The sequence below is a fragment of the Colobus angolensis genome, unplaced genomic scaffold (assembly GCF_000951035.1).
Source record: "Colobus angolensis palliatus isolate OR3802 unplaced genomic scaffold, Cang.pa_1.0 Scaffold35, whole genome shotgun sequence".
NCBI classification, from domain to species: domain Eukaryota; kingdom Metazoa; phylum Chordata; class Mammalia; order Primates; family Cercopithecidae; genus Colobus; species Colobus angolensis.
The window spans coordinates 10,120,662-10,148,079 of record NW_012116821.1 but is presented as its reverse complement, the minus strand read 5'-3'; the positions used below and the strand labels follow the sequence as shown (position 1 = coordinate 10,148,079).

The following is a 27,418-nucleotide window of genomic DNA, read 5'->3' as shown; positions in this document are numbered from 1 at the left end:
TTTTTTTTTAAATAAAAATGAACCAGAAAAACTTAGGAGTAAAATAACCATTTACTTATTTCTATTGTCAAATTCTATAATTTAACATGTGGTTCAATACAAATTTTTATAATTATTTTCATGTAAAGATATTGATTCCCAACAAATATGCTATCTGATTTCACTGGTTCCCAGATTGCTTATTTCTGATGAATCTATTGATATTCAAGAAAATCTATAAAAGAAAACAGACCGGCAAAAATCAAAGGTATTGAGTTTCTCTTACACTTTAATCTTATTTACATTAATTTCAAAAGTACTAATTCGTACAACTCTTCTAAACAGATATTATATACAGTTTTGTGAGGAGGCTTCTAATCCACAACACAGAAACCACATACACCATAAGTAAATCATAATGTAACTATTGGCTATTATGTTGCTACTTCTGCCATCTAACTTAAATTTAATAGAAAAGGAAATAATAAGGATTTGAACCTGGAATACAGTCCACCCTTGGTATGTATAAGGGATTGGTTCCTGGACCCAGCTGGATACCAAAATTCGCAGATGCTTAAATCCCTTATATTAAATGGCACAGTGTTTGCATATAACCTACGTATTCTCCTGCATACTTTAAATTATTGCTAGATTACTTATAATACCTGTTACAAAGTAAGTGCTATGTAAATAGTTGTTAAACCATATTGGACTTTTTGTGGTTTCATTTTTATTGTTGTATTATTAGTTATTGCTTTTTCCCCCAAATATTTTTCAATCCATGGTTGGCTGAATCCATGGATGCAGAACCCATGGATACAGAACACCAACTCTTATCCAGAACTGTATTTTCTGTGTAAATAAGAGGACCCAACTAGCTAAAGGCTCAACGTATTGCCCTACAGAAAATGACTGCATGAGAACAGTATTAGGTCTATTTTTACACTTTATTTTTTTTTCTTTACATTGCTCTTGTCTTTCATATTCAATTCTCGAAATGAATATATTTTAATATTTCTTTGCTTCTTTTTTTATTCGTTACTCCATTTATATGTGTGTGTATGTGTGCACGTGTGCACATTGGCACATGGTGTAGCAATAATGGATATTCTCAGAAGGAACATGATTCTAGTCTAAATATCTGTACTCAGATAGCAAACTAATACAAATATTCTAAAATCAGCACTAAAAGAATTTTCCCTGTACTGGAGAACTACTGCCCAAGTTCATGTCACTAAAATAAATGCCTCCTATTCGGAAAGTTGCTGCATTCTGATTCACTGGAAACAGAATTACATTTCATTGTAACTGCAAGCATGTAACTACAAATGCAAACCAAAGTAATTTGATGATTGCTGTGAATATTGACTTACTCTATATGTGGGACAAATATAAACAACTATAGAGTAGCAATGTGTTTCACAGCTTTCTAAGTTTATTCTTATATATGAAAAAGTTCAAAAATAATGAAGGGATACCATACATATAAAATGCTATGTAAGTCACATTTTAAAAATCTAGTTTATAGAATACATTGTTAACCCCTTTATGCCTAGTGTTCCATTATTGGAACACTAAGCCTGTGGGAATTATGTAAACTGTTCAAGGTCATTGACAAGGTCTGATTTCTCACACAGAAAAAATTGTAACCTCCTGCATAAATGGGTTAAGTTCCAGAAATTCACAACTTTAAAAAGACTGGAAATAAGACAGAAGAATCTGTTAGCATTTATGATTAAAACGTTAAATGTTTTTTAAAAAATTATACACAGGTTTTCACTAAAGCATTTTGCTAAAATTTACTTTTGAAATCACAAAGAGCATTAAATTCTAAGTCATTTTATCATGTCTGTGTTTAAGATCAATGTCAATACAGCCATGGGACATTTAACAACATGGATATGTTCTGAGAAATGCATTGTTAGGCAATTTCGTTCACTGTTCAAACATCACAGTGTACTTACACAAACCTAGATGCCATAGCCTACTACATACCTAGGCTATGTGGTGTAGCCTAATGTTCCTAGGCTATAAACCTGTACAACATGTTACTACACTGAATACTCTAGACAGCTGTAACACAATAAGTATGTATGCATCTAAACATAGAAAGGATACTGTAAAAATACAGAATTATCATCTTCTGGGACTACCATCCTAAATGTGGTCGATCATTGAGCAAAATTATGCAGCCCGAGTATATATTTTTTTACAATTCAAAAAGTAATTTCAACATCTTCCTTTCACCACCTGTCCTGAAAGTAAGTCAATTTGCACAGAGTAAAACTTCCCACTAAAGTTATTTATTTTATAGTTGACAAAATGAGAAGCTTTTTCTAAATTTTGTGCTTGAAGGTCTAAGATCTAAACCAAAATTAGGGTTTACTTACAAAGTATTCTTCAGAAGGACCAAGAACTGTTCTTTTAAAGTAATTGTAATATAAAAGTAACAAATATAAAATGTGAACACCAGTTGTGGTAATAAGAAACTTCACCCCTCAAAATGCAATGTTAGAGCACCCTCTGCTGACTAACATCCATCTGAAGAAACAGACTCTATTTTGAGTCAGGCCAGCACTTTCCATTTCCCATGTAATTTTTAAAAGCTAAAGATACAAAGATAAAGCTCTAATCAGACAAAACCTCCTTGTAAGCTATCTACAAATCAACAACAACAAATGTACGGAGTATTCATTATAAGTACACCACTGTTCTTAAATTTTTTAAATTCTAATTTGGACAAACTGACACAAGCAATTAGAGAACAGAAAAGATGGGAGAAAAGTTTTTAAACAAAATGTTAGCAGGTGTGGTGAAAAGAGCCCTGAACTGATACTCTCAAAATCTCGGTCCTACCTTACCTATTTGAGCAAGTTACTTTACTTATTTGAGTCTCAGTTTTCTAAATAAAAACAAGGGGCAAATTTAAATTCATTCATTTATTCACTGAACAAACATTTACTTATCCCCTCCTATGTGCTACTGGTTAAAGTACAAAGAAAGATGATCCAAAATCTGAACCTTTTCTAACACTGACATGATGCTCAAAGAAAATGCTTATTGAAGCATTTTGTATTTCCAATTTTCAGATTTGGAGTACTGTAAGTATATAATACAAACATTCCAAAATCTGAAAAAATCTGAAATCTGAAACACTCTGGCCCCAACCATTTTGGATAAGGGATACTTAACCCATATTAACTCATTTAATTCTTCAAACTTACAGAAGTACAAGGTACCATTATTATTGCTGTTTTACAGATAAGAAAACTGAGATACAAAAAGGTCAAATAGGGCCGGGCACGGTGGCTCACGCCTGTAATCCCAGCACTGTGGGAGGCCAAGGTGGGTGGATCACGAGGTCAGGGATTTGAGACCAGCCTGACCAACATGATGAAACCCCATCTCTACTAAAAACACAAAAATTAGCTTGGTGTGGTGGGCGGGCACCTGTAATCCCCACTACTCAGGAGGCTGAGGCCGGAGAATTGCTTGAACCCGGGAGGCGGAGGTTGCAGTGAGCTGAGATCGCGCCACTGCACTCTAGTCTGGGCAAAAGAGCGAGACTCCATCTTAAAAAAAAAAAAAAAAAAAGGTCAAATAACTTGCCCAAGGCTATACCACTAGTAAGTGATTGAAATCTGGTTTCTGACTCCAGAGTCAGCATCCTTAATAACCATTATGTTACAATGTACAGTTATAACATGACAAGAATATATGAAGTACACACATAGTGTAGAAATGGCACAAAGGTAGAAATGATCACTTTGGACTAAAAAGAACCATAAAAAAAGGTCATAGTTAAACTAGAAGTTAGAAGTACGAGCTAAAGGAGGGAATATATGAATGAATAATTAATTACAACCAAAACAAAGGATGCTAGAAAGAGCAAAAATGATTTATCAAAGAAGATGAGCAAAGGAACAGAAGCCCAAAACATTATCCAATATTCATTAAAACAAGTAGCTTAGTACACCTGGAAAGAAGTGGGATCATGGACAACCTTACACACACATCATGCTTTAGTGTTTGGCTTTACACTGTAGATGATGAGAAGTCAGAAAAGGGTTCTTGAGGAGAATAACAATGTTAGATCTGCATTTCAGAAAGAAAAATTATGGCACTGGGGAGGATAAACTAAAAGTAATAGTATTATACGCAGGAAGACAAATTAAGAGGTTACTAAAACAATCCATATGAGAAATCAGATGCGTCCGAATCCCAAAAAACAAAGCAGGGAGTTTAAGGCATACTTAGACGACAGAATCAGAATCCAGAGGCTGGATAATAAGGTAATCAAGAGTGGAGACGAACATCAACAAATTTAAAAGATCCAAAATTACAATGAGCTCTTTTTTTACTACAATAGAATCAAACTAGAAATTAATTAAGATAACAGAAAAACCACTAACTGTGGAAATTAAACACATTTCTAAAAAAAAAGCTAAGGTTCCAAAAGAAAGCCTCAAAAGAAAATTTTAAAAATACACAGACTTGAATGAAAACAAAAACAGAACATATCAAAATTTATGAACTACACTAAAGCATGGCCGAAATAGACATCTGTAACACTAAATGCTTGTACAGCATTGTGAGTGTAATTAACACTACCATGGTTAAGATGGTAAATTTTGTTACATGCATTTTACTACAGTTTAAAAAAAAAATTAAGGTAAGAGCTCAAAAAAATAACCTAAGTTCCTTTTCAAGAAACTAGAAAAAAATAACAAAACCAAAGCAAGCAGAAGGAATAAAATTATTAAAAACAAAAAACAGAAACCAACAAAATTGGAAATTTTTAAAAGTAGAGAAAAATTCATAAACAGAACACTGGCTCTTCAAAAAAATAAATAAAATTGGTAAACCTCTAACAAAGTTGAAAAAATGAAGGCAACACTACAGATCCTACAGTCATTCACTGATAAGGAAATACTATAAATAACTATATTTATAAATTCAACAACTTAGAAAAAAACGAACCAAATCCCCAAAACCCATAAACTACCAATACTCAATGAAGAGGAAATAGGCAAGCTGAGTAGATCTATATATATCAAAGAAATTGAATTGCTAATTAAAATGCCCCCCAGGAAGAAACCTCCAGACCCAAGTGGTTTCACTGGAGATTTCTAACAAACACTTAAAGAATTAACAGCATTTTTACACGATCTTTTCCAGAAAACACATCAGAACAGAACACTTCCCAACTCAGTTTATAAAGCCAGTATAACCCTAATACTAAATCAGACAGTCGAAAAAATAGAAAAATACAATCCCTCTCATGAACATAAGACACAAAAATCCTCAACAAAATATTATTTGGCAAACTTAATCCAACAATGTATAAAACTAATTACATTCCGTGACCAAATGGGACTTATTAAAGGTATACAAGGTTGGTCCAACATCAAAAATCCACAAATGTCATCTATTATAGCAACAAGCTAAGGAAGAAAAGTGATACAATCATATAATTAGCACAGAAAAGGCATCTGACAAAAATCCAACATCTATTCATGACAATTGTGAAAGACTAATATATTCCCCATAAAACTAAGAACACCACAAGATGTCCATTCTCACCCCTCTAATCCAAGGAAAAAGAAGAAGAAAAAGAAGGAAGAAGAAGAAAAGAAGAAGAGGAAGAAGAAGAAGAAATAAAAGTCCTACAGATTAGAAAAATTAAAGTAATTTCTATTTGCCGATGTCAAGACTGTTTACATAGAAAACCCCAAAGGATCTACCAAAAAAACTCCTAGACCTAGTGTGTGAGTCCAGCAAGGTTGCAGAACACAAAAATCAATCACATTTTCCACATACTAAAAATGAACATTCATGCTCGTTTTGGCAGCACATATACTAAAATTAGAACAACAGAGATTAGCATGGCCCCTGCACAAGGATGACACCCAAATTTGTGAAGTGCTCCATAGTAAAAATTTTTTAAATTATAAAAATAAAAAATAAAGGAGCATTCGGAAAACAAAATTAAATTTTTCTCTCTTACAATATATGTGGTTTGGCAGAGAAAGACCTCTAGGTGTTTTCAGCAGCTTTTCTCAAAATAGTCCCAGAATGGAAACTACCCAATGTCCACATGAATAAACAAACAATTTGTGGTACAACTATATAGTGGGATACTATTCAGCAGTAAAAAGGAAAAAACCACTAATACATGCAAAAAGGATGAGTCTCAAAAGCATTACTCGAGGTAAAATTCAGACACAAAAGGCTACATACTACATGATTCCATTTATACGGCATTCTGAAAAAGGTAAAACCACTGAGATGGGAAATTAGATCAGTAATTGCTGTGAGTTGGGGGAAGGAAGAGGTAACTGTAAAGGAGCAACAGGGAATTTTGTAAAATTAAATATCTTATCATCTTGATTTTGTTAGTAGCTACACAACGGTACACAATTGTTTAAAATCTCTTCAAACCATACTCTAAAAAAGATGAATTCGATGGGCGCGGTGGCTCATGCCTGTAATCCCAGCACTTTGGGAGGCCCAGGCAGGTGGAGCACCTAAGCTCAGGAGTTCAACACCAGCCTGGCCAATATGGTGAAACCCTGTCTCTACTAAAAATACAAAAATTAGCTGGGTGTGGTGGCAGGAGCCTGTAATTCCAGCTACTCAGGAGGTTGAAGCAGGATAATCACTTGAACCCGGGAGGTGGAGGTTGCAGTGAGCTGAGATCATGCCACTGCACTCCAGCCTGGGCGACAAGAGCAAAACTCCGTCTCAGAAAAAAAAAAAAAAAGAAAAGATGAATTTTATTCCACATTAATTATATGCTTGGGATTATTTTTCCCTTCTCACAGAGTCTGTTAGCCAAGTAGATGAACAAAGAATAGTAAGAAAGAATTAACAGTAAAGGAAAAATAATTTGTTTTAAGAATACTCCATTATGCTATTATCTATAACTAATTTTACTATATGTACTATTTCTTAAGAGACTCTTTAAAACCAAGCATTTGTTTAAAAAACAAAGCCCCCATACTCTTCATCTATGTCCCACCAAAAGGAAAATAAAGTCATATTTTTACCATCTGAGTATGATGGAAGTCATGATTTATCAAGGACTCTAGTTTTTTTTCTTGCCATTGAGAACTGTCACCTTGTATGAAAAAGACAGACTTTGTTGAATTAGGGACAGAATCAGTGATAAGGTTATAAAAGAAGAGAAGAAACATCAATTTCTGTTCTTTCTTCCCTCATTTATGAGTTGTCTTAACTGGCGACTAATTTCCTTTCCTACCTGAACTTATTTAAAACTCCAAAGAATAAATATAGGAAGGACGTTATTATCCAACTCAAATAAATGCTTCTCTATCCTTAAGACGCTTGTGTGGTCTCAAACGTCCAAGTCTTCCAACACTTCAGTGGTAGCTGCTTTCCTACACTGATGGAATTCACAAAACCATCCTATTTTGCGAAACCCACTATTTAAATGCCAGATATTCTTATATTGATAGCCTATTTCCAGGAAGACACATTTTTTAACATAAGAGAAAACTGATATTACTGGAAGCAAAGAGAGAAAAGATCAAGACTAAGCCCAGAGGTCCTGGATTACATTTATGCCTCTGGAAGTTATTCATGCCTCATATATATAGAGTACTTAAAAACACTAAAGGAAAAGATGTATCAAAAGTCATTAGCTACAATGAGCTTACAGCATGACATAACTGTGGAAGCGATATAACACATAAAAAGTTAACACCCCCAAAACTACCATGAAGATACTTGAATATAATTGCTTTCACATAAGCTCTCCAAAAGGGAAAAGAACTCCACTCTTCAATAAAAGACTTTCCAAAGGGATAAATACTGACAAAGTAAGAACATGGTATAATAATGTTTAAGCCAAAATCATTGTTCTACAGTGACAAGGAGAAATGGGTCCAAACACTATTTACCCATAAACCTATAAAATATAAGCCATATTGAATACAAGAATAATCACCACAAGGGACAGAATAAAACAGCAACTGAAAGATGATGACTTAGCAATCACTTACTTTACAAGCTAAATTGAGGTTTCCCAAATTTTCCAGAGTTCCTCAACTGGGGGTGGTTCTGCCTCCATTCAGGGACATCTGGCAACATTTTTGATAATCAAAACTGGAGGAAGTGCTACTGGCACTTGTAGGAAGAGGCCAGAGCTGCTGTTAAATATCCTATAACGTACAGGGTAGCCCACCACAACAAAGAATTATCAAATTCAAAATGTCAATAGTGACCCTATTGAGAAATCCTGCTTTACAATAAAACTGAAAAGCCCCGCTAGTCACACAAAATCTTGAGATAATCTGTAATACATATAATGCAATACAATGTAAATAACTATAGATAAAAATGTCAAATGCATACATACACCCCATTGCTACTCTCCCACACTCTTCCCCCCCAATCCTGTCATTCTACTCTTCTATTTAACAATCGTTACTCAATTTACACTTCCTTTAAGCCACCTTTCCCTTCCAAAACCTCCAATTCTCCTGAGAAATAAAAAATGGAAAACATTGCCTTATCTATGCTGCGTGACATCTAGAACTACTCAAGAAGAGTCAGAGGAGTCTGATATATGATCATGAAGCTCAGTATTGTTTTGATTTAAAGAAAGAATGCTGTAACAAGACAACTATGTCATAACTTCCCAGAACCACCTCAAAGGATTAGAGACGGGACCCAAAATACAAACTTGCATGTTTGTAAGCCATTATGAAAAATTTACTCATTCTTGGGATCTCATCAGCACAAGGTGAGTTCCAAAATTTCTCTCCTTGCTAATAAAGTCCTCTGATTCACATCAGCTGCATTTATTAAACACCTAACTAGCTTCCTTTCATTTGTCCTAAAGCTCTTTCAAAAATTCTTCATTTTAATATTCCCCAATTCAGAGAGCAAGTCCATTTTTTACCAATTTGTATTTTTCATGTTTCATTTAAATCTGTCTTAGCCTGTATCTTTTCATTCAACTGTATCCAAATGGCAGCATTTCAACATTAACATCCAGCATACCTTGAACTATTTTTTTTTTTTTACATTCTTCTCTCTGTAATTTCCAGTGTCATTAAATATTTTTGGAAGCACAATGAACAAAACTCCCAATAACAGAGGAAGTACAAAAAAACATCATTTGTACATGGATAAGCCCAGGTTTAGGATGTGATTTTAATACTTTTTTTGTGTGTGTGACAGAGTTTCACTCTTGTTGCCCAGGCTGGAGTGTAATGGCGCAATCTCAGTTCACCGCAACCTCCACCTCCCAGGTTCAAGCAATTCTCCTGCTTCAGTCTCCCGAAAAGCCAGGATTACAGACATGCGCCACCACACCCAGCTAATTTTGTATTTTTAGTAGAGATGGGGTTTTTCCATGTTGGTCAGGCTAGTCTCGAACTCCCGGCCTCAGGTGATCCGCCAGCCTTGGCCTCCCGAAGTGCTGGGATTAGTGTAGTATCTGTTCTTATCAGTTCAATATTCCTCTTAAAAATGTAAAACATCAAATTTATTTTTCATGTAAAAAGGAAATCAATATATTTTAAATACTCTAAACTAAGCCTAGTTAAGATGTGCTTCTGACACAGTGGTCAACTAAATATGGCAATCAGTGTGAGCAATGCCACTTAAGGTAATCATGTATATAAAGATGTTATAAATATTTTGGTGACAGAAATAAAACTGAATAGTGTCAAGAGATGACTTTTCATAAGGAAGTTTTAAATATGTCTGAAAATAGCCCATAACCAAATATATTCTTATTGTACCACACAAAAATCTATTGCTAAAAATATATGAAGCTGTCCAGTCATCCATGCATCCAAACAGAAGGCAGAAATATTTTCAATAACATATTCTAATAATAGTCTAAACTTCATGTATTGTATGAGCTAGACTAATGACGTCTATCCTCGTAGAACTTTTTTACAATTGTTTCAGGGCACTATACCTTTTTAAAGCTAGTATATACTTAATGCTTAATAATGCAGAAAAATTCACTCACCATTTCAGTGGTGTGCCTTCATATTCAAACCATATCTCACTAATGTCTTCTTGTCTCATAACCTTCTGAAAGTGCTTTTTCACTTTGTCAGTTACCAACGTCAAATAACTTACTCTTGGCAAAAGCAACTGAAATGAAAATTTGTAAAATCGTATTTATTTACTAGTTATTATTTTTAAAAAATACTAAGGTTTTTGAATTTTAAGGAAAAACAGCCGTGTTCTTTGCATTATTTTGAACATCCCACACAAAGTCAACTGCTTTTTATAGAAGATCAAAGCTTAAAGGTTAAGATGTTTTAATATTTCTTATGGGGCCATTACTTTAAGCACAGCTTACCACATATATGCCCAGAATCATCACCACAAATCTATCTACAACTTTCTATAACACTAAATAAAAATGTAATTAGATGTCATACTATTTAAGATACTTATTGGTTCTATCAAATTTAACTTAAAAATTAAAATGATTCATCTGAGTCAATTAAACTGTTCTAAGAAGATAATCAACTCGAGTCTTAAAGTATACCTTGACTTATCAATCAAATCTTCTCAACCAGTCCATCATGTTTTGAAGGATGAGAGAGAATGCTGGGCTTGGTAAAGCCTCAACAAAAACAGTATGAAGAACCTGGTCAGTGTTTTTTTCCCCACGAAAGGTACCCAAAAATAAAACAGGAAGAGTGTTTTGGAAAATCAACTATGATTTATATAAAGAACCGACAATTAGATAAAAGAAGGAGGTTGGCAAAAATTTATGGTTTTCCTCCTTTGCAGTAGACACTCTAGTCATTTCTTGCTTTCCTAAGTGTCTGACTTCTTTTGCTGATAAAACTGCTTTGTTATTCTTTTGGCTGCTTTTGTAACTGCATCATCTTTCATGCTCTTTATTCAAGGTGATATCTTTTGACCAATAAATCAAGTGGAACTACTAAGCTGGCAAATATATACAAAAAGAGATATTCTGGTTGAAGGAATTTCTATTTAATCATGGAAGTCCAAGATAACAGGTCCCAACTAGGTAGGAGAACATGACATTGATCCTAGGGGCTACAGAGTACAGGGGTATGGGAGGGAGACAGTTGGCATGCTCCAGCATGGAATACAAGGTACTAAACACTATGAACAAGCTGTTGAACAGTATTATGCATTCAATAGACTATAAGTTCTTCTTTTATAAAGAGATAACTGTGATTAGTGAAGAAAGAAAAAGGAATTCTTACTATTTAATGTAAGAAAGAGCAGTTTTTTTCCCCCACAGGAAGTATTATTGCCCCTGTTTTACTTTTAAATAGCTTGCCAATATCATGCTATTCTTAAATAAATGACAGAGAAAACATTCAGTGTATTCTTTCAGAAATGACAAATACAGATGTGACATTAAAGTCTCTTAAAAAAGTCATAACAGCAGGCAAATTAGCTGTTTTCAAAAAATATGTAAGTATAATCTATTAGTCTAATAAGGTCTCTATTAATAAATCCTGAACTTTAATTTAAGAGTGATTATTGGGCATCACATAGTAATCTATTCTGTAGAAAATAATATTAACTTATGGAGACAGTAGGAGGGAAGAAACACCACAGCTAATGGGTATGGATATATCAGCTCCCGATTTTGGAGAGTGTTGTACCACATGCCTTGGCTTCACTCAAAGTTGCTAAAGAATTCACAACAATTTTTATGAAATAAAATTTTTTTACAATAAGGAAAAAAGAACATTAGATTATAACCTCCATTGAGACAGGAATTTTTGTCTGTTTTGTTCAATGCTACATTTCCACTGCCCAAAATAGTGCCTGCTTTACACAATAAATATTTGCTGAATGAGTCAGAGATGCCAAAGGTTAAGTGAGGCAGAGCCAACAACTGTAATTTTAAAAGAATACTCATTTTTAAGGCAGAATCCACATTGAAATATAGCTGCATTTTTCTGTTCTGTTTGGCCTGTGGGAGTAATCTTTAACTAATATATCCATAGTAACACTAAGAAATCACTCTAAGATTTAAGAATGACTATTCTATAGTACATGTAGATAGAATTTACTTAGGAAATATTTAAACAAATAAAAATGAAAACAACATGAAAAGACATCATCTTCTTGCCTTTTACCTGTAGATTATATATACTACTCATTGTTTTTCTTAGGTGTACTTCATTGGTTTCAGTTCTTTGTTTTCAATGTGGTAAAATATACCTAGTATAAAATTTACCATTTAAACCATTTTTAAGTGTACAGTTTAGTAATACTAAGTACATTCAATATCCATCTCCAGAACTTTTTCCTCATCCTAAACGGAAACTCTACTTATTAAACAGTAACTCCCCATTCCCTGCTTCCCCGGCTCCCGGTAACCACCATTTTACTTTCTATCTCTATGAATTTGACTATTCTAGGTACCTTATTTAAGTGGAATCATATAATATTTGTCCTTTTGTGTCTGGTTTATTTCACTTAACAAATGTTTTCAATGTTTTCTTAGTTCTTTTACTTTGAATAAGATGAACTCCATTTGGAAACACTGTCAGCTACAATGGAAACTGTCATTCTCTTATTCCTCATTTAGCCCTAGTATAAAGTATTCCATGACTCCGATACAAGTGATTCACTTTTATCTATACAGCTTAAAAGAATACATATTTTATGCAATGATATGGAATGCTTATGTTTCCAAAAAAGTTGCCCATAATTTTATTTCTTCATGCCAAGTCCTATTCTGTCCAACAATTTTCAATTTTAAAATTAGAGACCTTTCTAGGACAAAAATACAAGTAAAACATACTAGAATTCTGTTCCACTCCAATGTGTAAAGCATCATACTAGGCAATGAGGATATAGCATTGAGAGAGACAGAAGAGTCCTTCCCCTTATACAGCAGACAGGTTAGACAGCAAAAAAGATACAAAATACAAAATTACAAATGTGATTAATGCAAGGAGGAAGTAAAGAATGTTATAAGAGCAAGTAGCAAAGGAATTTAACCTGATCTAGAGTTTCAGGGGAGACCCTGACACGAAGTATATAACTTAAGGCAAAGAGTCAAAAGACAAATAGGAGTGAAATGAACATGGGTGGGTGTGGAAGTCTGGGTGTGTGTAGGTGTGGGAGATACCTCTGCCTTTTCCAAACAGGGGACACTGCAAGACAAAAGGCATAGAATGAATACAGAGAAACAAAGATGGGCACATTTGAGTGAAGTCTAAGAAGCTGAATATGATAGGAAGGTAGAGAGTTAAGACAGAATAGTGCTGAGGAAGCCAGGGGCCAGATTACATATAGAGAACCTTGTAAATTAAATTAAAGATCCTAAAAATGATGAAAAGCCACAAAGGTTTTAAGCAAGCAAGTGACAAGATCAGATATGTGTTTCGAAAAGATCACTCCAATTGTAGACTAGAAAACGGAAAGAAGGGAAAACTGAAAGCAGGAAACTGGTCACTACCATGCAATTTGATCTTTTTTTTTTGAGATGGAGTTTCACTCTTCTCACCCAGGCTGGAGTACAAAGGCAAGATCTCGCTCGGCTCACTGCAACGTCCACCTCCCAGGTTCAAGTGATTCTCCTGCCTCAGTCTCCCGAGTAGCTGGGATTACAGGTACCCACTACCACGCCCGGCTAATTTTTTGTATTTTTAGTAGAGACGGTGTTTCACCGTGTTGGCCAGGCTGGTCTCAAACTCCTGACCTCAGGTGATCCACCTGCCTAGGACTCCCAAAGTGCTGGGATTACAGGCGTGAGCCACTGCACCTGGCCTGATCAGTTTTTAAACAGTAGTCTGGTCTAGGCTGTAGCAGTGGGGGATGAAAGGGATCAGGTAAGTCTGAGAGACACTGAGGTCTAAAATCAGCAGGAGTAAGTTACCAACTAAATATCTGGGATAAGAGAGAAGGAAGCACCAAATGATGAGTCTCAGGTTTTGAGTAAGAGTAATTCTTCTTGCTAAAATAGGAAGGGAATAAAATAATGCAGATGACCATATTTCCTTGGGGGGAAAGCTGATGAGCCCAGTTTCAAACATACATAGTTTTGAGTCCCTATAAGACACCTAAGTGAGGATCTCCAGTAGACAAATATATAGGTTTGGAGCTCAGGAGAAAAATATTGGGAACTGTCAAGATATAAATGCTTGACAAAGACATAAAAATGGACAAGAACTCCAGGGAGTAAAAAGTGAAATGAAAAAAAAAGAAAGCAGAGCCCTAAGAAATACCAATATTAAGGAATAAACAAAGGAGAAAGATGTGGCAAAAAAGGCCACACACATAGACACACACATAAAAACCATAGAGGCAAAAGCAAAACCAAGGATACTGAGCACTGCAGGGCTAAACAGGATAGTGCCACAAGATGAGAGAAACAACCAACAACATCAAACACTGCTGAGATAACGCAAATGAAAATTACAAAACAGACTCGAGCTTGGCTAAAAAGATACCATTAGTGACTCTGGCAAGAACAGTTTTCTTGGAATAGTATGAAAATGTGATTACAGAAAACTCACTGGTAGGAGGTGGAAGGCAGACGATGACTATAAACAATCTTGTTAAGAAGTCTAGCCATGGAGGAAAAGCCAAAGCTGAGAGATGGGGTCAACAGAGGCTTGTTGTTTCAGGATAGGAAGGATTTATGACAGCACTAAAAACTGTGAAGGAGCCAGCAGATAAGAAGTTGAAAGTAAAATAAATAGAGAAGGCAGAGGTGGAGGTGGGAGAAGATCAGATACCACTAGCTTCCTGAGAAGGCAGAAGATAGATGGAGGGCTGGGCCTTGCCTAGAAGGAAGAATACTTCTTCCAATATAACAGGAGGGAAAGAGAAGTCAATGTGTGTGACTGCAGATAGGTTTTGCAGATTTGGTGGCAGAAAGTTAAGGGAGGTCCTATCACACCTATCACATCATTTCTATTTTCTTCACGAAGGAGTGAGTGAGGTCACCTGTTAAGAGTGAAGGAAGAGGTCAGGGCTCAGAGACATAGTCATAGTGGAAAAGGGTAGACACCTGACTAAAGATACATAAAGGGATCGCTGCCTAATGTTAAGGGTCCATGACATTGATGACCATGGGTCTAATCATGATTTCTTCTAGACACAAGTCACAAAATAGCAATGCAAATGAATATATGTGTTTTTATACTGGATAATCTAAATAAAAAGCAACAGTTTAAATGAACATACAAACTGAATACAAACTGAAAAGTTATCCAGTTTCTACAAATTTCCTTCCCAATATTCTCTGAAAAATAAAACATAATGCTCAGTGATAATAGGTACAGGATATAGGCGGAAAGATTATGCACGGAGGCAACAAATCAAAATGCAGAAAAGACAGGAATATATGTAATATTAATATTAAAAATATGTTCAAGCTTAATTGACAGCCAGGGACATATCTGAACTACAGCTATATTGGCACTAAAATCCTCATCTGTAATTCTAAGACTAGTCATTGCTAATGTTTTGTTTACTGTCTTGTATATATTAACTTACACTTATGCACGTACGTATTTAAATAGCCAAATTTGGATTGTGCCATATGGTTTTAAATTCTAGTTTTTTGTTTTATATTTATTATACGCTTGTCACCCAACAGTCTTCAAAAACACAAATCATGATTGTATAAGAGGTTTCTCTGGGTGAAGAATTAGGAAGAATTCAAGAAAAAAGCAATTACCTACAAGACAAGACAATCCTTTCTCCTACAGTTACCCTCAACACTCTTGTCATTTTCAATTTGATTAGAAACACTAGAAAACAACTTACAATCTAGTGCTCACAACAGTCTTTTCACATTTAAACAGGTCTATAAAGAAAAAATACTGTATTCTTTACATGAAATTTATTTAACTTTAGGAAGTATGTCAAACATTAGAGTTTGATTTAAAAGTAAACAGGCCTGGTAGAGTAGCTCATGCCTGTAATCCCAGCATTTTGGGAGGCCAAGGCGGGCAGATCACTTAAGGTCAGGAGTTTGAGACCAGCCTGGCCAACATGGCAAAACCCCGTCTCTACTAAAAATACAAAAATTAACTGGACATGATGGCGCACGCCTGTAATCCCAGCTACTTGGGAAGCTGAGGCACGAGAGTCATTTGAACCCAGGAGGGGGAGGTTGCAGTAAGCCAAGATGGCGCTACTGCCCCCTCCAGCCTGGGCAACAGGGCGAGACTCTGTCTCAAAAAAAAATAAATAAAAATAAACAGACAAATTATTTTTCAGTTGTTGTCAATTTGGCCAAATACACTCTTTGGTTTAGATACTATTGCAAAGCCAATGAAAGTTAAAGTTGTAATTAAAGCACCAAAAACTTGTTTGGGGAAAAAAAAAATGGTATCCTAACCTATGCTACAGAACAAGAACAGAAAAAATACCTCTAACCTATGCTACAGAACAAGAACAGAAAAAATACCTCTAACAAATGAAATTCTTCTAAAAATAAAACTATGACCATACTTGGTTTTTAACTGTGGTGTTTTTCTAGACAGAAAACGGTTGATATTTCCAAAGATTACTCACATGTATATAACCTTGAGTACCAATAACAAGATTGCCAAACTTCTCTAAAACTATCATTTCTAGTAAGAAAACCCAAAAAGATGATTTCAAACAAAATCCCAATATGAACCTGGGGAAACATTCATGCACTGAGTAGTACCCCTTGAAGAGCCAGTGCCAGATGTTGAGGATGCACAGAGGAAAACAAAAACAATAACAAAACAACAGTCCTATACCCAAAAAGCGAGCGAATGGGCTCCTTGGTAAGTAGCTTCCTCCAGTAATCTGACTTCCCGTAGCGAAGGCAGGCTAAGGAGCGGCGCTGCCTCTCAGAGAGATGAGGGGGAAAGCGAAGGGCAGACTTTACTAAAGTGAAACAGAAGAAGCATTTCCTCATCACAAATACATTTCTACTTTTCCATATCATCTCCAGGTAAACACTAGAATGCATACCTGAGACACAAAAAGAAAAAACAGTAACAACAATTGAGAATATCTTTGCCTATTACAGGCTATTCAGTAAACCAGGCAGGATGTCATCTCTGACAGAGGCATAAACTGGGATTATACATGCACTTAGAAAAGGGAAACAAAGCACACCAAAATCAGAAGACATTTGAAACGTGTTTGTAAAATACGTAATCCATTAACTCACACCTGCAAGTCTAGGTGCAGCAATTTATAATATATATTACATATATATTACATATTATCTCACATATAACATACAATAGCTCAGTGAACATATCATGTGTGTATGTGTGCATGTTTATATGTTCATTAAGCTATTAAAACACTGTTAAACAGTTGCTTAGAATCTCTTAACTACAAAAGAATACAATCTGAACCTATTATTTTCAAAATCTCTTCCTATTAAAAAAGCACATATCTTACTATTCCATTATCATACATTTATTATATATGAATATATGCATAAGAAAAAGAAAGTCAAGAACGCACCATAGATGATTGATTCCATTAACATACCCACATACATGTAAGGAAAAGAAAGTCCAGAAGGCATCATGACAACATGTTGACAGTGGTTTTGTCCTCTGAGTGGTGAATATTTCCTTCTTTATGCTTATCTATGTTAATTTTTTTTCCAAAATAAGCATGAATTAGCTGTATATAAAATGTTACATAATAATGGCCTCCAAGTTCTTAGAGCTTTTTTTTTTTACAAAAATGGACAAAGTTAAATATCCCATTTGCCACAATCAATGTACTTACATAGTATGGTTCTGCTTCCCTTTCAGTTATCTCATCCTGATATAGCGTGAAGCAAGTTGGAATTCGTCCAAACCACACATCTCGAAGCACATCTTTGTCATCTGTCATTCTTCCAGTAGTTAAAGCAGTACATACAGGCTAAATTCTTTTTTCAACCAAAGCCAAACTGAAAATAAAATAAAGAACATTAGTCAGATCCTTGAAAGGATGAATGAACCTGCTAGAAAACAAAAGATTATTTTAAAAAATCAATGCCATAAAGATTATCCACTTCAAAAAAAAAAAAAAAGATGTGATCACCAATCTTTAGTATAAATCCAAAAAAAGTACAACAAATTCTAAATGTAAAATTATTATTTAAAGGAATCAGAAAAGTAACTAATTCAAAATTACATATACCAGTAATATTCATTGTACATTTGAGTAATGAACCAAAGTCAAAAATGAAACTATATTTGCCTCAGTCTTTCAAGCCCAGAAGAGTCTACTGCTTATCTAAAGAGAAGCTTCACCTATACCCTATGAATCCTGACAGTCCAACTCCAAAGGATCGTTCTTGCAGTTACCCCTGCAGACAGTTCTTCCTCTCTTCCTGCAAAACTACTCTCTCATCTTAGAAAATATCTCTTTCACATTGGGGAAAAAATCTTTCTATAAACCCATTCCCCATTCTAAATTTCATCCTCTCCACAATGTAATCCCACCAATACTTCCATTTTAATTACTCTACTTCTTTTTGTAAACCTTCTACCAAAAGTGGCCCCCTAAACACCTTTCTCTGTATCCTACTATTCCCCTACCTAATATGCTCCTCTCTCACCTATTCAAATCCCTACTCTGTAAACCAAGCTCCCAGTCCTCTGGCCCCAATGAAACAGTAAATGCTTCTGCTTGGATCTCTCAGAACGTTCTCTATACCACAAATATAGCACTAGGTCTGTAAAACAATATTCTAGGTATGGCATAAGGACATGGCTTTTGACCTCCATAATATCCAAGTGCCTTCCAATGCTAATATTCTACAATTGAATAACACAAGACACGACATGAGTAAATGCTGAAATAAATGCTGTTGATAATATACACTTAGAATAACTCAACAGGTGTCACCTGGATACTAATATTCAATATACTTATCCAAATAATATTTCTCATATTTGATAGGCAGCTAATTAATAATCTATCATAATGTATCTTATGAAAACATTCAAAATAATCTTACGAGTTTAGCCAAATATGAATTATTAACACTGAATTATTCAAGGAGTTTGTTTCCCTTTTTTTCACTTCCACTGACCAATGCCGAGTACACTAAGACGGTCATAAATTAATTAGTCAAAGAAAGAAAAAGTTGGAGGTCAACTGGATGCAATGTCATCTACAGGTAAGTAAACTGCAAGAGGTGGAAAAAGTATGTCCAACATAAAAGTACTAGGCAACAAGAATTCTGGTTCTTAAACTGAATCTAGTCCAGTTAGTGTTTTAACTTTTATTAAAACATATCCACAAAAACAACTATTTTAAGCAAATGATATACATACATGCATGTAAACTTCACATCATGCCATACTGCTAGGCTACAAATTCAAACAACTATTGAGTTTCTGCATTTGGCAAAAAATTTCCAAGTTTACAAATGACACAAAATTAACTCACTGAAAACAGGAAAGACCGCACTACTTCCTGATTACATTAATAGCTTGCTCTTTTTAAAGCAAATTTGGGGCCGGGCGCGGTGGCTCAAGCCTGTAATCCCAGCACTTTGGGAGGCCGAGACGGAGATCGAGATGGTCTCAGGAGATCGAGACCATCCTGGCTAACGCGGTGGCTCAAGCCTGTAATCCCAGCACTTTGGGAGGCCGAGACGGAGATCGAGATGGTCTCAGGAGATCGAGACCATCCTGGCTAACACGGTGAAACCCCGTCTCTACTAAAAACTACAAAAAACTAGCCGGGTGAGGTGGCGGGCGCCTGTAGTCCCAGCTACTTGGGAGGCTGAGGCAGGAGAATGGCGTGAACCCGGGAGGCGGAGCTTGCAGTGAGCTGAGATCCAGCCACTGCACTCCAGCCCGGGCGGCAGAGCAAGACTCCGTCTCAAAAATAAAATAAAATAAAATAAAGCAAATTTACTAGTGGCAAAAAATAATGAAATCTAGGTTATCACAAATAAGTAAAACTAAAATTGAATCTGATATAAAGGTGGTATGCAGTTGTTTCTGCAGCCATGATACATCAAGTTAGTCAGCAGCTGCAACTGAGATTCACCTTTTGATGATGAAGAGAAAAATAATTTGAGACAGAGTTCCTTTAATAAAAATCTTTAATAAAAGTTAATTACAAGCTTAAAGCTGAAGTCACTGTATTGTCACTATTGATATTATTTTTCTTCTCAGAAGAAGCAGATAGAAAATATAATCCAAGACAATTACTCTTCCCTCCTCTCCAAGCACTGTTCTGTCAAGGAGAAATAATAATCTGATTGGTCAGATTCCAGGACACCACTTGAGCCATGTTTATTAATAGGCAGGGATCATCATAAACCAAAATATCATGCATGTGAGTGTGGCTCCCTTCTCTCCCCTCTAGGCTGCCAGACAAGAACTCGGACCACCCTACTCTTTCTTTCCATGACATTCTCTTCTGTTTCTCCCTTCCACGTTTCACGAACAGTAAAATGAATGACCAATGCTCTCTGTTTCTAAGTCCCTTCCCAAAAGAGATACAAATATAGACTTAGGGGAAGGCAGAACACCTCAAGACTCCAACTACAGGCTTGAGTTTTAAAGTCTTATGTTCCAGCAAAGTTTACCAAAGTTCTACAGTAGGATTTTAAGTACAAAGTACAAGTGAAAGATAAATTGGTACTTTATTTCCCATATACTATTGTTGCTTATATGTATATTTTTTGCAAGACCTAAAGGGAAGAACTAACTCAGTGAGGGCAGCTAAAGGTGTAACGCAGTAGAGCTGATACAAATTTTGCAAAACAAACAAACTCTGCAAAACAGATTTATGAAAACTGCAAACGAGGCTGCTTACTGCCTCAAAATACACAGACCCAAATTTATAGGCTCTTAAAATGTTAATCTTTCAATATTAATATTTACCTATAATAAATTATATAAGAAAGCATGTCTCCAGTGAATACACTTAACTTTAAAAATACGTAAGAAAAAGTAGGGATACATGAATAAAACTAAAGGATGTAAGTTTTCAATAATCCTTTTTAAAAGAGGCAATAAAACAAAATTTACTCTTGAGAGGCACTACAGAGTAGGAGTCAGAAATGTAAAATGTGGAGCCAGACTGTGTGGACCCTAAACCAGCTCCACCACTTACAGTGTGACTTCAAGTAAGTCATTTAACTTCTCTATTTCTGTTTTCTCATCTGTAAAATGGGAAAACAGCACCTACCACATTAGATACAAGAATTAATACATGTAAAGCACTTGAACAATGTCCATCATATAATATGTACTATAAAGGTTATCTACCATTATAATTCACAGAACAAGAACATGTCTCAAAAAATGTTTAAAAGTCAACATTTAAAGACTTCAAAAACTAATAATAATCAAAAGCATTATATAACATAAGTAGGAATTATAGGTATAAAAAAGCTAAAAATTTTACAGTAATCACTGCTAATAATATGCAATTTAGAGTCAAATATTTAATCACTTGATATGCCTAGCTGTGTGGCAGGTGCTAGAAGAACAACAATAATGGACTTTTAAAAACCTCAGTCATTAACAAAGTATAATCTCCAAATCTACTAAACATACCATGCACTTTCTGTCCTTTCTGTGCCTTTGCCCATGCTGGTGGTACCCTTACCCCAAAGCAGCCTTCTTCACCTTGTCTTCCAACTTAAACATCCCTTAGGACCCAGCTCAAAATAACCTTTCTTCTACACATGATTCAGGCAGAACTCGCCTTGTTTTCTATCGGCACCTCTACTTTTCCTCTACCCTTGTAAGTTTCTATCAATAGTATTTATTTGTATGTCTCCTCCAGTATACTGCAATAGATTCCCTTAGGGAGAAGGATCATATCTCATTCATCTCTTCAACTCTGATACTTGGAATGGTATCTGGAATTCAGTAGGTGCTCAAAAAATGCTTACTGAATTTGAATGTGTTGGAAAGACAGTGTATGATATAAAATTACAGAACCAAACAGAATCCCAAAAAATGAGGTAAGCAGGTGAGATTAGATAATAAAAATTAGATAACAGTAGATTATATACTACTTTAAATATCAAGTAACTCCAGAAATACTATACATTTTATATTACCTCACACTTGATACACACAAGCCTATATGCTCCCATTTTACAAATGATAAATTTGAGAAGAGGATGTCAGATGATTTTTCTAAAATCTTGTAGCTAATAAATGGCAGAGCCAAAATTAGAAGCCACATCCTAACTCAGGTTTCTAATCTCATATTCTTTCCATCATACTACACGGACTGCCATCATCCCTCCCAACTCCAAAACATCCATATGTCCATGGTATAATTAAATGTTACTTTGTGAGAGCTTTCATGGGGCACGGGAAAGAGGGGAGTTGGAGATATTAATACATCCTATAGTGTTCAAAGAATTTTAAAAGATGTGCAACTTGAAGAATGGGTAGAATATAGACAGGTAAAAAGATGACAAATATTCTAACAGGCCAAAATAGCATCAATAAAGGCATTAAGTGGGCAGGCGCAATATATGTGCCAACTTTTAAGGAAATTTTGGGTTGAGAGTAGTATTAATAGATAATGAAAGAGCTGATACCAAAACATGTTTTAACATCACATGTGACCTTTAGGCAAGTCACTTCACTTCACTAAGCTTCAATTTCCTTACTTGTGAAATAGAATTACTATTACCCAAGTCACAAGGTTATTATGGAAAAAAAAAAAAATCCATAAAGTGTTTGATACAATAATGGACACATGGTAAGTGCTAGCAAGCAATTATTACTCCTCTAATGTCAAATCTGTAAATGTAAGTAAAATGAGACTAGACCATGAAACATACCAAACAGAAGACTGGGGGTGGATCTCAATTTCATCCACCAGTCCTATAGTGCCTACAGGTTTTAGAATGGTAAAATAAAAACAATTATGTGGTAGCAGTGCACAAAAGGAGAGCCTTGAGTCAGAGAGGCTAGCCAGGAAGTAATCTCAGCAACTAAGGGAAAAAGTAATGAGTGCTTGACCTATAGAGGTAGTCGTGGACTGGTGAAAAACAGATGAGTCTTTCCAAGGAAGAAAGAGAAGTTGGTGAAAAATGAGGTATAAAGAACAAGGGAAAGGAAGTTTAGATGCTGACAGCATGCAAAATACAATAAGATAGTTAAGGGGCTTTGAAATCAGACTGACATGGGTTTAAACCCTGATTTCCACCTATTAGTTACGTGTCTTGGACAACAAACCCATCCATCCTCTTTGACTCTCATATTTGTGAAATGAAGATAATTATAATTTTCACAGGGCTGTTAGGTGTTTAGTACATTTGGTAACCACTCAATAAACAATGTATGTTTTTAGTACACAGTTTCCTCATACTTCCATGGCCCCTCTGCTTGAACACTTTTTCCCTCCTCTTTTGGCCAACTCTTAATTCTCTTACGCTTAGTATCAGCTTCTTGGGAAGCTTTCCCCTAAGCAGCCTCCAGTCTAATTACTTCTTTAATAGCATGCAATATCATGCAATGCAATTACCTGTTTATCTTATCTGTCTCCTGCCCCTCCCCACATTGAAATTTTCTTTGACAGCAAAATTTTGTCATATGTACCTTCTAATCACCAATATTAGTATAGTTAGCAGATAGTAGGCTTTGACATTTTTGTTAAATAATGGGGAAAAAATATATGAATCTAGCTACTTAAGAAATTTTATCCCTAAACTCCTTTGCAAATCAGTACAGTCATGCTTTAAATTCAGCATATTCTGTTATCTTAGAAAGATTTTCTCTTTCCTACATACACTACACCATTATCACCATCCATCCAATTTCAAGGAAATATCTTGGAAATAAAGAAATTCCAACCCATGATGCAATCTACTAGAAGTAAGTTTCTTGAGGGCAGGGGCTATTCTTGATTGTTCTATTTTCTGCATCTAGTTCAGAGCCTGGGACAGAGTAGGTGCCCACCAACAACAACTGTTAACCAATCAGTCATTTAGAAAATGGCACGGTGTGATAACAATATAATGCACAACTAATAGTCTCTTTCACACTATATACCAAGAAAGACTAACCTACTACCTGAAGTAATTTTTGTTGACAAAACTCCCAACTACCTAGAAATATCAAATACTTACTAGACTAAGTGCATAAACATCAAAAAATAATAATATATGCTGGCTGGTCTTCCTTTAAATTCAAAAACACTAACCTCAAAACCGGGCCCTTGGTACTGCCTAGTGTTTCTACCTTTCCCTAGTCCATTTATTCTCCCCCTTTCCTACATCACTATTCCATACCTTCTCCTCCCTCAAACGTTCACTTCTTCCTCCTCCTCTCTCTCTCTCTCAGCTAATGACCTTGCTTTCTATTTCCTTCTATCCGCTTACTGTGAATCAGTGATTCTCAAGAGGAATTTTACTCAACAGTCCCACCCTGGGAGGGAGGCAATTTTGTAAATCTCTCCAAACTCCAAATGTTGAAATGCCCCAGGACTCAGTCCTTGAACCACTCCCTTGGAGATCTCTCACATGGTTTTAAATATCACTTATACATTTACACTTTCACAGTTTTATCTTCTGTCCAGACTTCTCTTCTGAACTGCCTGGCTTCACATATACCACTACATATGACATTTCCATTTAGAAATGTAACATATGCAAAACGGAAAACCATTTCAGATCTTCCTTCCTCCTCTCTCCTATCACTATCACTCTGTGGTCTTTTCTGTTTTGCTAAGTGGAAAAGTCCTTTTTTTTTTCTTTTAAGAGACAGGGTCTCGCTGTCACCCAGGATGGACTACAGTGAAGGATCATGGGCCACTGTAACCTTGAGCTCAAGGGGGTCAAGTGATCCTTCCCTCCCATCTCAGCTTCCCAAGTAGCTAGGACTACAGGCTCATGCCACTATGTCCAGCTAATTTTTTTTTTTTTTTGTAGAGACAGGGTCTCGTTATGTTGCCCAGGCTGGGGATTCTCTCAAAGATGGTATTACAAGCATGAGCCACCATGCCCGACCAAGTGCTATTCTTCAGCTGCTCAGTCTGTAACCCTTGGAGTCCTCCTTGACCCTTCTTCTACCTGACTGCTCTCAAAGTAAATCTGGTCATTTCGCACTACCTCCACTATTACTACCCTGATTCGTCACCTTGACCTTTAACCTGGATAAATGCAGTCAATGGCCTACTAACAACTCTTATTTCTGCATCTGCTGCATACAGTCAACACAGCAATCAGACCTTTTAAAACACAAGTTAGATCAACTTACTCCTCACTCAAAACCCATCTCATTCAAAGTACAAATTAAAGTTCTTATAAATTCCTACATGGTCCTAAAAGACTTGGCCCCATTTCCACCTAAGTATCCACTACTTCTTTTCCTCTTGTTCATTATTTTCCAGTCAAACTAGCTAGTATGCACCTGCCTCAGGGCTTCAGTGGTAGCTCTTTCCAAGTGGCACCCTTCTTTATCATCTATAGGCCTCCACGTTAATATCATCTTTTCTATGGCCACCACTTCCATCTCCTGGCTTTCCCTATACCCTTGCACTGCTTTGGTTTTTTTCTCTAGCACTTTCGGCCACTTGACATATACAGTTGGCCCTCCCTACCCATGGGTTCTTCGTCCTTTTATCCAACCAATCATGGATGAAAAAATATTCAGGGAAGAAAAAAAGTCAGTACTGAACATGTATAGACTCTTTCTTGTCATTATTCCCTAAACAATACACCATACCAACTATTTATATAGCATTTCAGTTGTATTGGGTATTATAAATAATGCACAATTGAAGATAGGAGGATGTGCATAGGTTATCTGCAAACACTACACCATTTTATATCAGGGACTTGAGCATTTGAGGACTTTGGTATCCAAGGGAGGTCCTGGAACCAATCTCCCAGAGATGCCGAGGGATGCAAAAGACTGTACCTTAATTTTTGTGTCAATGTCTTCTCACCCCATCCCCAAAGAACTTCATGATGGCAGGGATTTTTATTCTTTTGTTCACTATTTTGTTTACTGTTTTGTCCAGTGCCTAACACATAGGAGGTACTCAGTTTGGGGGAAATTAATGAAATAAACACACACTTGAGGTGTGTCCACTATTCTAAAAACCCATATCCATACAGTTCCATTCCGTCCACTTTTCCCCAATTTTAAGTAGCATATCTTTGAAGATCAAAGCACAGGCTTAAATCTGGTGTAAAATACCTTTCAACTACTACCCTCAGCCCAACATCCTTATTTTCAAATTCAAAATTCAACCAGAAACTCCCTCTATGGAAATCACAAATAGTTCAGTTCAGAGCCAAGTATCCACTTTCAAGGTCTCAGAAATCTAACAAGCCAATTCTGGAAGGCTTTGGAAGTTCAGCTACTGCCTGATAAGTTTCCGGGTTCTGACTGCTCAAGACATGCTGTGCCTACTCACCCCTCAGAAAAATCTAGAACCAACAGTTTCCTAGGTTCCTCAAGTTCAGGATAATTGTTAAATAATCCAAAGTACAAATGAAATATGTAAAAGTGTCTTGCCAACAGAAAATGTCTTTGGTAGCACTAAATATAATTATTGAGACAAGGAATATCGTAAATAGATAAATTGTTTGGAGGACATACCCACCGAGTTTGGACAGACTCACACTGCACTGTGCAATAAAGGTTTAAATAACTGTGTTCCAGGAAAAATGCAGTTCCTGAACTGAACTCTAGAGCCTGTGACTAGACTCTCGCTTTCCTACCTTAGTAAGCAACAGACAGGTACCCCAAGAGGGACCCCACAGGCCACACCCGCCAACCGGCCCCAGGGCTCCGAGGGCGGCGTCTCGCCAACTCCACCTCTTCCCGGAGGAACCACCTTCACCCTCCATCGCCGCCGGGCGGGCGCTCCTCCAGGCAGCTTCACCCCTCCTTCCTACCACACCTACCTGGCCCCTCCCCAGCCCTCCTCCTCTAGGAATTTCATCACACAAGGGGACACACACACGTACCCTACCCGAAGCGATGGCTCCTCCTTCCAGCTCCCCGCACTGGTGGGGACGCCTGGATTCCGGGCTCCGGTGGGGCGGCGGGGCAGGCTGCCCACCTGACACACTGCCTGCCCACCTGACACACTGCCCTGGGGGGACGCGGTAGCAGGACTCCAGGAAGGCCGCGCAGCCGCAAAAAGCACCGGCGCGGAGGTTGGAGCAAAACCCTGCTGCACTTCCGCCTTCTGGTATCCAGCGAATAAAACCGGCAGCGCCGCGGAGCTCTGGAAGCGCCCCACAAGTCCAGTCACCCTCGGCGCCTGGAGATGACGTCACGAGACCCCACGTGGCCCGAACTCCGCCCTCCGTGTTCTGCCCAACCCGGCGAGGAGGCCCCAGTCGCTCCTGAGCATGCGCCAAAGGAGCGGATGCTTGAACTCAGGGCCAAACCCCTCCAAGTTCATAGCTTCTACCCTCTTGTGAGAGTCTCGTGTCAAAGCATAGTTATTGGGGCTTGGGGAGGTTAATGTAACAGTTCCACAAGAACAG

At 36.6% G+C, this 27,418-nt stretch overlaps 1 protein-coding gene across 5 annotated transcripts in view; it reads right to left on the bottom strand.

Annotated features, from left to right (window-relative positions):
* ATG5 (autophagy related 5) overlaps positions 1 to 27,205 on the bottom strand; it is a 137,321-nt gene extending 110,116 nt beyond the window's left edge. For 2 of the 5 annotated variants that reach the window (XM_011952860.1, XM_011952862.1), the window contains exons 1-3: positions 26,891 to 27,205; positions 17,716 to 17,881; positions 9,989 to 10,116 (exon numbers count right to left, since the gene is read on the bottom strand). In XM_011952860.1, the coding sequence (XP_011808250.1) occupies positions 9,989 to 10,116; positions 17,716 to 17,823 (236 nt within the window). In that variant the 5' untranslated portion in view covers positions 17,824 to 17,881; positions 26,891 to 27,205. Of the gene's footprint in view, positions 1 to 9,988; positions 10,117 to 17,715; positions 17,882 to 26,641; positions 26,808 to 26,890 lie in introns of those variants that run through there. The other 3 variants (XM_011952863.1, XM_011952864.1, XM_011952861.1) reach the window with 2 other exon arrangements.
* Between the last annotated feature and the right edge of the window lie 213 nt (positions 27,206 to 27,418).